Below are 10,528 nucleotides of genomic sequence, written 5' to 3'. Positions count from 1 at the left end.
TACTCCATGGTTGAAGCAAAGGAACGACGTGCCAGACGATCGGACGGATTAAACTAATCGAATCGGACGACCTACGCGCGACCGGCCGAAACTTTAGGCCGGTGCGCCGGCGCCCATCAGTCCCCCATGCAGATGGGGGGATCGAATGATGCTAAAACCTTGCAAAGGTGTGGAGGAGCTTCTTTGCTCTGCCTGCATCTGACTAATACCTTGCCTTCATGTCACAGCAAAGGTAAAGAACCTCTAGCCCTCCCCGGAAGCACACCATATTCTTTCCTTTATTCCCATCATCACGTATACATGAGCTGAGCTGAATCTGCTCTGCTATATATACAACCAAGCTCAAAGCAACAAGAAATACAAAACCAGACGCCATCAAAGTGTACCTTGCCAGCCACACCTGCTTAATTTCTTCCACCCACTCATCTCTTGTCAAGCATTCCATCTGTGAGGGCAGAGAGCTCGAAGAAACTAATGGCCGAGTCGGCCATTGGCTCCGTGCTTGGCAACGTGAGCACCCTTGCTGTCCAGGAGACCACATTCCTATGCGGCGTCAACCTTGAAGTGGGATTCTTGAAGGATGAGCTGAAGCGGCTCAAGAGCTACCTTAAATCCGCCGACGCCAAAAGGAGATCAGGAGATGAGCTTGTGGCTACCTGGGTCAGCCAGATCAGGGATGCGGCATATGAGGCCGAGAATGCCATTGAAGCGGCCGACTACACGGAGAAGAGAAACAGGCTCAAGAATGGCTTCATGGGTGCCATCTCCAGGTATGCTCGTTTGCCAAGTGACCTGATTGCCCTTCACACAATTGGTGCTGAAATACAGCGTGTAAAACGGAAGATCAGTGAGATATTTGATAGTGCAAACCGTTTGAAAATCAATTTGGACACTAGTGATGTAGAAAAGGTTCTTATTGGGGATGAGTATCCACAAGATTATGGGACTATGCACCAAAACTTTGAAGATATTGACCTTATTGGTTTTGGGGACGAGTACAAGGAAATAGTTGGAAAGTTAGTTGACAAAGAGAACATAACTCTTAGTGTTGTCTCCATAGTTGCCATGGGTGGGGCTGGAAAAACAACACTTGCTAGAAAAGTATACACTTCATCTAGTGTCAAACAACACTTTGAGGCAACTTCTTGGGTCACTGTATCTCAAAAATTCAAGGGCATTGATTTACTAAAGGATATTATGAAACAAATAATGGGGGGCAGAGATGAGTCAATTGCTAAGATGAATGAGTATGAGGTGGGAAAGGAGATCCATGATTTTCTATTGCACAAAAGATACTTGATAGTTCTTGATGATGTGTGGGAAACCGACACATGGGACCAGATAAATAAAAGGGTTAAAGCTTTTCCAGATGCAACTAATGGTAGTAGAGTACTATTAACCACCCGGAAGGGAGATGTTGCAAATCATGTCCAAATGCCAACCCATGTTCACCATTTGAAGAAGTTAGATGAAGAGAAAAGTTGGGAACTTTTTAGCAGCAAAGCTTTACCACCATACAAAAGATCTGCCATACGTGATGTGGATGAGTTTAAAAAACTTGGGAAAAGGCTTGCAAAGAAATGTGATGGATTGCCGCTTGCACTTGCAGTCTTGGGGGGTTATTTATCAAAAAATCTAAATGCACAAACATGGTCCAATATACTCTCTGATTGGCCAGCAACCAAGGACGGAAAAATGATGCGTGTCATACTGGCACGCAGCTACAAGGACCTACCAAATCATTTGAGATCTTGTTTACTTTATTTTGCTGCTTTTCCCGAGGATTATGAAATATATGTGGCGTATCTTATTGAATTGTGGATAGCAGAAAGTTTCATTCCACATACACCAAACCATACACTAGAAGAAACAGCACAGAGATATGTAACCGAGTTGGCTCAGAGAAGCTTGGTGCAAGTTGTTCGCAGAAGTAGGGCACATGGATGGATAGAGAGAATAAGAATTCACGATATCTTACATGACTGGTGCATAGAAGAGGCAAGACAAGATGGTTTTCTTGATGCCATCGACAAAACTGCAGGTCAGGTTTCGTCTCCTGGTCTCTTCGTATTAATTGGTTCCATTTTTAAATTTACTATATGTCCTTGTAAGGCCAAGCAGGTCAGGCTTTTTATCTGACATGTAATGCACTCTAAAAAAATTTCAGGCCAAGCAGGTGCATCATCATCGTCTGATAACTTGATGTCTTATCGTTTTAGCTTTCAAACTTTGAGTGATCAGATTTTACCTGCAACGCCTAATGTCCGAAGTCTGCTTGGCTTTGGACTCTCATCAACGTCCCTTCCTAAGCTGAGATTCCTGAGAGTTCTTTGCATTGAAGATTCAACACTAAAAGACTTCTCCAGTGTAATTGGTAGGTGCATTCACCTAAGATTGCTTAGGTTGAGATATTGTGAAGGTGTGGCGCTCCCTTCTTCAATTGGAAAGCTCCTTTACTTGCAGACAATAGATCTAAGGGGCACAATATTGGAGTCAGTAGTACCGAACTCTCTCTGGGATATCCCTACTCTAAGGCATGTTTACCTTCGCAATTGTTTTTTTTCTCCACCGCCACCTGCAAGGAGTGTGCGACTGCAGCCGAAAGAGCTACAGAGCTTTGCGTTGCTTCTTGATCCTGTTGGCACTGATTTCCGCTGTCATGACATGATGATTTTCTTGGGCCAGCTGAATCAATTGACAACCTTCTGCTTGTTTATGCACCCCAATATACCAGCCGAGGTGCTCAACATATTTGCAAACATGCCTCACCTGGTCGATATTAGTCTCGGCCAATTTGATGTGCTCGATAAGCTGCCTGCCGAGTTCCCACAAAGCGTACGCTCTCTTTTTCTATCTGCTGATGTCATAAAACAAGACCCGATGCCGATCCTGGAGAAGCTTCCCTGTCTTGTGGTGTTGAGGTTGTGGGGGTACAAAGGCCAGACCGTGTGCTGCTCTTCCCAAGGGTTTCCTCGGCTGCAAGAGTTAGAACTTGGTAATTTTTCCACCGAGGTGTGGAGGATGGAGGAAGGGGCAATGCCAAAGCTCTCCCACCTGACACTTCAGTCCTGCAAGAAGATCAGCAAGCTTCCCGTGGGGTTGCTGCACCTTCCGTCTCTCGATCACCTGGAGCTGGCCTTTATGACCCAGATTTCTGAAGATGACATCACACTAAATGAGCTGCGGCGGAAAGGATGCGAGGTATATACATACGTACGCGCAGCTTAAGTTTAATTAATTTGCCCCTTGGTCGATCTTGTTCCCCTTCCTTCCATTTTCTTTGCTATCTACTCCCTCTGTAGCAAAATACTTGTAGTACTATATCTATGCATATCTGTTTGTCCACACGTTAATTAGTTCCAAATATTAAGGCGATTGATCGAGATGCCATATCCGTTCCATCATTCAACCCTTGTAGCATGTTCACTAACAAGCCCAATCTTTATATGCTGCTGTACCGTAGCAAATCAATACTAGTATTATATGTAGATTGGATGAGTTAATGTTCGTTAGTTTCAGGATCAACTTCACTGCTTCCGTGCGTGTAACTAAGTTTTTTCCTTCCCCGTAAAAAGAAAACTAAGTTATTTTTCTTATGACTTTTTTTTAATATTTTGCGCAGGTGAAGAAATAGAGAAATCTGGCGCTCTGGAATTCTCCCCTCGAATCCATCTCTCACTCCTCGGAATCCTCACATCTCTCCTTCTCCTTTGACGGCCTCTCTGCCCCAAATCCCCAATGGCCCCTCCCGATGCCAATCTCGTCGCCTCCCCGTTCTCCGATGCCGTCGCCAGGCGCTGCATGAGATGGATTTGTGGGGGTCTAGAAGAGTGCCAATTCTCCGTGTATAAAAGTGTCAGTTAATTCTTAGTGCATGTATTCTGTGGAACATGAACACATCATCCTTCCAACCGCATGTATTCTGTGAAATATGTATCTGAATGTCAATAAAAATGCTTCGTCGCCGAGGCGATACTATGAGTAATGAGTTGCATGTAGGTGTTCCTTTTTCTGATTTGTAACCTGTCTTGGCAATCTTGTATTGTGTGTATTAGTACCTAATGTTAATCTAACCTTCTTTTTTCCCCTCTTTCATGATCAGTGAACAGTGACTTGTCTCGATTGACATCCGTATGGCCAACTGTTAATTTGTGCTTGGAAATCACCCGTGCATGTAACAAATGTCCCGCCTTAAATTTGTCATCGCATTTGGGACCCAATGGAAGCATCTGATTCATTGCATTTGCAACTGCAAACCGCCACCAAGTACACCTCTGGTTGCTTGATTCAGGATTGAAATCCAAACCGTTCAAAACCTTCGCTTCAAGCACAACAACAGACCATCAAATATTTCCTTTCACGGTGAGAATTCTGAATACTGACCTCCAAATATCTCCATGTCCTGCAAGCATAACTGAAAAAATAATATAAGCTTTGTACACTACCACTAGAAACTTTGCACAGGACCACAGAGACAGACAGTCGTCACCGGTCATCAGACTATGCACAAACAAACCAACACATCTCCCATCCACACAAATTGTCACAAAAACTTCGACAGGACATGAGCCAGTCATCAAGTATGCACAAATAACCCATTCACACAGATAAATGGTTTGTGCACTGGAACCAATCGAACAAGTCAACGGCAATCGGTAACCACAATTTTGTTTTGCTTTTCTTCTCACATTTTTTACAGTTGTGCCTCCTAAAGTAAACCCACAAGCGAACCCACAAAAAAGAACGAGTAAATTGGGTCAGATGTATAATCCTGGTATAATTAGTCGATGTATAATCCTCGTATAATTAGCGCAGAGAAGGTAGCCATCCTGACTCTCAACAACCAGATTCAGCTAATGAGGAGGAGCTGATGTCTTGTATTTATTTATCCTTCCCTGCCCCAAGAAATAGTAGGAAGAAGAAAGCAACAAACATCGCTGGGTGTTTGCACTAGATCACTAGCAGTAGGAAAATAGTAGCAATCTGCTGTTCTCGCTGCTATCTCCTGTCACTCATTTTCCTTTTCTTGTTACTTTGGATAATCTCTTCATAGCACCTGCACCATAAACAAACACACCATAACTGCATCGTAATGAACCTCGAGAAGAGCAAGAGGGTTTCGACGAAAAACATAGAGCAAGTTTCACTATATGATGGTACCGTGTATAATCAATCAGTATGACAATTTAACTGAACTTCTTCAGCCAAACTGATCAAATACTTAAATGGCTCGGAGTTGGCCGCGAGCCACCGAGGCTCCTCGGTGCTGGCGCTGCTCTCTGCGGCCGCCGGAGGCGGGCGCGGGGCGTGGGTCTCCATGAGAAAAAGGAGAGAGCGGAGGGGGGAGAGAAGGGATTTGTCGTGTTTGCGGGCTTCATTCTCACAAGACCACCAGGAATATATGCACACACTCGAATGCTACTTATCCATTAAAAAAATGCTATTTATCCCAGGAGCAACTATTTGAGGAGCGCTCTTTCAGGAGTCTCGTCAAGGGTCATTTGGGGTGGGCTGCGAGCACACCACCTGGCGCGCTCTCAGCCGTTGCCACGTGTCACGCTCTGGGCGCATCCTTCGGATTTTTTTATTTTTCCGCTCGCATTTTCAGCCTTCTAGATGGGTTTTTTCCTTCTTTTTTTTGCCCTTTCGGTTTTTTCACCGACCTTTCTTAACTTCTCACGCGAACAACACATTTTTTTTCTCTTCCGCGAGACGCACGGGCGTGCCTCTCGGAAATGAAAAAAAAACACGTTTTCTCTTCTTTTTTCTTCCGTGAGAAGCACGGTTTTGCTTCCGCGAGGGCACATATTTACTTCCGCGAGAGGCATGGTTGCACCTCTCGGAAACGAAAAAAGAACGTGTTTTCTTTTTTTCACGAGAGGCACAGATTAGCTTCCGCGAGAGGCACGGCCGTGCCTCCCAGAAACGAAAAAAGTACGTTTCTTTTTTTTTCTTACGTGAGAAACACGGTTGTTCTTCTGTGAGAGGCACGGATTTGCTTCCGCGAGAGGCACGACCGTTCCTCTCGGAAACGGCTTTCGTAAAGTGAAAAGGGTGCTTCCGGTGTAGTTTTTTCGTTCGGTTTTTTTGTTAAAAAAGTTTGTCAAAACCTATCAACATAGAATCTAGTTTTGAAGATCTCGACACAAGAAATCCAACGGTGAAAATGGTTTGAGATTTGGATGTACAGTTTAAGAGAAAAAACATTTTGAATGAACAGATCTACGAAAAAAATGAAAAATTCCCCAGTTGCGACAAGTGGCGCACATGCAACGCGCTACTTGTCGCAACCTGGAAAGGTGGAAGTGATCTTTGAAAGGAGTATTTCTTAATTAGTGATTTCGTCCATCCCTTATTGTGAGCAATAAGATTCGCGTCACTGTCGCTACGACCGTTAGGCTGGGACGGCCCAGAAAGAGCGTGTTTGCTTGAATTCGACGGGTTCATGAACTGTTACTCAGCCAGTTTGGGAACCTTCTAAAAGGTTTCGAGATAGTTTTTACCGGTTTTCGGAACCTAGGTTTCTAAAACTTTTTTTCCTGCATTTTTCCTTTTTTTTCTATTTCCTTTTTCATTTTCCTTTTTTATAATATTCATAAAATTATCAAAAAAATTCAAAATCTTCAAATTTTATTTGGACTTTCATAAATTGTTTGTTTTTTCCAAAAAACAATTGAACTTAAAAATTGTTCATGTTTTTTCACAAAATGTTCACACTTAAAAAGCGTTCAGGTTTTCCAAGAAATATTAGGAATTTTCAAATTCTATTTGCAATTTCAAACAATGTTCACAAATTTGAAATAACTTTTGTGCACATTTTTTAATGTCTAAGAATAAATTTTTTAATTAATTCATATTTTCCAAATTCGCAAGATTTTTTTGAATATCTGAATTTTTTTGAATTCATGGAATATTTTTTAAAATAGTGTATAAGTTTTGAACTCACAAATATTTTCTGAACTCACAAACATTATTTAAAATTCCTGATTTTTTAAATGCAAACTTTTTTGAAAACTAATTGAATTTGGTGAACATTTCTTTGATTTCGTGAAAGTTTTTTGAATTCAGGAACTTTTTTCTATTTTGTGAACATTTATTGGATTTTTTTGAAATTTTTTAATTAGCAACCGACCTAGGAAAAAACAAATGACCTAAGTAAAAAAACACATAGGAAAAAAGGTGAAAAAACCGCGTTATTGGGCCGCCCAATAGCAGCGACGCGAGACGTCGTGGTGGCTACGAGCGACACATATCATCGCCCATATATGCAAGCAATGCCTTGCATTCAAAAAAATATGGTTAGCGAACGCAGTATAGCATAAAGCATTCCGGCTTTGCGATGGAGGGGCTTCTTTGCGGCGGTTCCTATTTGATGCTCAGTGCGTCCAAATGTCGAGGAAACGCACAGGAAAACCAAGCTAACGATCATAGTAGGCCGGCCACGTTAGCCATAGCACCAAGCGCTCCGGCTTTGCGAAGCTTTCACAAGGTTTCTGTTTGATTTTTACCGCTTTTGGTAACCATCTAAAGGTTCTGGTCCAATTTTTTCTGTTACTGGTTTTTTTTATTTTATATTTTTGCATATGTTCAGATTTTTCAAAATGTTTTGAATTTTAAAAATGTTCACATATTTTAAAAATTTGCGTGTTTAGATTTTCGAAAAATTATTTACATTTTTCAATAAAAGGTTCAACATTTTCAACAAACGATCATGTTTTTCAGAAAAAATTTAAAAACTTCAAATATTTTCGAAAATGTTCGCATTTTCGTTTTTCGTAAAAAAGTTCTCCAATTTTCAAAAAATGTTTACGTTTTCAAAGAAGTTCTCAAATTTTCCAAAAATGGTCACATTTAGAAACTAATCATTTAAAACAAATAAAATTGATAGTAACCCAAGTCTCTACAGTGTCCGTCTCGCTACGCCCCCCCCCCCCCTCCCCCCGAGGCACTACAGTATACTCCCTGCATGTACGTACCCTTGAGCCGGTGTTGAGGAGGGAGGGGTGGAGGAGGAGGCGGCGGCGCGGCGATGCAGGTGGCCGGAGGTGAGTTGAGGAGGAGGCGGCATGGCGGCAGCGAGATGGCTAGGGTAACTGTTGGGGAACGTTGCATGAAAAAGAAACAAATTCTACGCACACGCAAGATCTATCCATGGAGATGCATAGCAACGAGAGGGGAGAGTGTGTCTACGTACCCTCGTAGACCGAACATACAACACCTCGGCGCTCAGCATATGTTCAGCTCTGTGATGTCCTCGCCTTCTTGATACAGCAAGATGGACGAAGTAGTGGATGAGTTCCAGCAGCATGACGGCGTGGTGACAGTGGTGGTGATGCTTCTCCGCAGGGCTTCACCTAAGCACTCCAAAAATATGACCGAGGGACGAAACTGTGGAGAGGGCGCCGAACACGGCTAAGAGATTGTCGTGGCCTGTGTGTGGCGCCCCCTCCCTCAGAGATATAGGTGGGGGAGAGGGGAGGCAGCCAGCAGGCACCCCAAGGGTGGCCACCGGCCCCCTTGGGCTCCTGCCCTGTGGCGACCCCCCTTACCTTGTTTGCACAAAGGAGGAAGGAAAGGGGAGGAGAGGGAAGGAAGGGGGAGGCCGACTCCGCCCTGTCCTTCTCTCGCCAAGGGCTGCGGCCTTAGGAGGGGCGAGCCAGCCCTTTGTGGGCTGTTGTGTTTCCCCCCTTTGGCCCATATGGCCCATTAACCTCCAGGGGGGAGGGGTTCCCGGAACCCCTTCCGGTGATCAATGACCACCCGGTACCTCCCGAAACTCTTTCTGTGTCCAAATAGGATCGTTCTATATATCGATCTTTACATCCGGACCATTCCAGAGCACCTCGTCCGGTTCGTGATCTCATCCAGGACTCCGGACAATATTCGGTCACCAAATCATATAACTCATATAACACTATATCATTAACAAACTTTAAGCGTGCGGACCCTACGGGTTCGAGAACTATGTAGACATGGCCGAGACACCTCTCTGGTCAATAACTAATAGCGGAACTTGGGTGCCCATATTGGTTCCTACATATTCTACAAATATCTTTATCAGTCGAACCTTATGACAACATACGTAATTCCCTTTGTCTATCGGTATGCTACTTGCCCGAGATTCGGTCGTCGGTATTTTCATACCTAGTTCAATATCGTTAGCGGCAAGTCTCTTTACTAGTTCCTTAATACATTGGCTCATAACTAACTCCTTAGTCACTTTGCTTGAAAGCTTCTTGTGATGTGTATTACCGAGAGGGCCCAGAGATACCTCTCCGATACACAGAGTGACAAATCTTAATCTTGATCTATGCCAACTCAACAAACACCTTCGGAGATACATGTAGAGCATCTTTATGATCACCTAGTTATGTTGTGACATTTGATAGCACACAAGGTATTCCTAATGTATCTGGGAGTTGCATGATCTCATCGTCGAAGGAATATGTATTTGACATTAAGAAAGCAATTGCAATAAACTGACCGATCATTTGCTAAGCTAACGAATGGGTCTTGTCCATTACATCATTCTCTTTGACACTTAAACATTGCTTGCAATGTGGCGATTCGCCAGTACACCCATACACCGAATAAATCCATGTAGGGCCTTCCACGCATGAACTTTTATCTTGGCCCGAACATGAGCACTACAAAGCTTCGTCCAAATTGGATGCCATTGTGATGGTTTTCCTTTAGAACGCCGGTACCAACGTCCGAACTGATGCTCTGGTTTGACGTGCTACGCCAACCTCAGCGTGAACAAATGATGCTTAGTAAATCTCTAGGCAACAAAGTCCTCAATCGTGCCATGAGGTGCTAATGGGACCGCACTACCCAAAAGAGATCATCGACTAACTGTTGATCCCATAGCCCTGTCCCTGGTTCAACAAGTTTAGATACCTTCGAAAGCAAAGTTCCCCCTCTAGATTACACATCCTACAATGATCGCCGAGATCCATGGATCGGTCCAAATATTTACCTGAGTACCAACCCCAATATGCCATATTGCACCTCTCTTAAAGGTCTGGATTCCAGCACAGATACTTTGCCAAGTATATGAACTGCCATTCTTCATTTGGGCTTCCAAAAGCCTCACATACGGATAATGATTGGCCCACAAAAGTTTTGCACATAATGAATCAAGGTTCTCCAGGAGGTGCCATACTTGCTTAGCCAACATTACTAAATTAAAGCTATGTAAATCTCTGAATCCAAGTCCTACTCTCTCCTTCGGAACACATAATTTCCACCAAGCCGCCCAATGCATACTCTTGTGGTTGTCATCATCACCCCACTAGTACTTAGATATTGCATCTTTCATCCCTTCAAAATTCTTTTTGTGATTTTGAATATCGACATTGCAAACACCGGAATGGCTTGAACAACTGATTTGATCAATCACTAGTAGAAAACAGGGCTATGGTCCAGGCCGGCTCAGCCCATTAGTCCCGGTTCAGTCTAGAACCGGGACTAATGTGAGCATTGGTCCCGGTTCGTGCGGCTAAGGCATTAGTCCCGGTTCACTCGG

The 10,528-nt window shown here is 43.6% G+C and overlaps 1 protein-coding gene across 1 annotated transcript; it reads left to right on the top strand.

The window, feature by feature from the left end:
• Window positions 1-470: 470 nt before the first annotated feature.
• On the top strand, window positions 471-3,760 carry LOC119330823 (putative disease resistance protein At1g50180). Its single transcript, XM_037603951.1, has 3 exons — window positions 471-2,041; window positions 2,168-3,201; window positions 3,623-3,760. The coding sequence occupies exons 1-3, from the start codon at window positions 475-477 to the stop codon at window positions 3,632-3,634; spliced, it is 2,613 nt and encodes an 870-aa protein (XP_037459848.1). The 5' UTR covers window positions 471-474; the 3' UTR covers window positions 3,635-3,760.
• The last annotated feature ends 6,768 nt before the right edge of the window (window positions 3,761-10,528 follow it).

The sequence above is a fragment of the Triticum dicoccoides genome, chromosome 7A (assembly GCF_002162155.2).
Source record: "Triticum dicoccoides isolate Atlit2015 ecotype Zavitan chromosome 7A, WEW_v2.0, whole genome shotgun sequence".
NCBI lineage: Eukaryota > Viridiplantae > Streptophyta > Magnoliopsida > Poales > Poaceae > Triticum > Triticum dicoccoides.
The sequence above is the reverse complement of the archived record's forward strand: the minus strand, read 5'-3'. Positions and strand labels throughout refer to the sequence as shown.

What these genes read in the sequence shown, in the direction of transcription:
- LOC119330823 (XM_037603951.1), top strand. Translation starts at nt 475, where the DNA reads ATGGCCGAGTCGGCCATTGGCTCCGTGCTTGGCAACGTGAGCACCCTT. An exon ending in TGCCATCGACAAAACTGCAG is followed by an intron (nt 2,042 to 2,167) that starts GTCAGGTTTCGT and finishes AAAAAATTTCAG; the next exon opens with GCCAAGCAGGTGCATCATCA.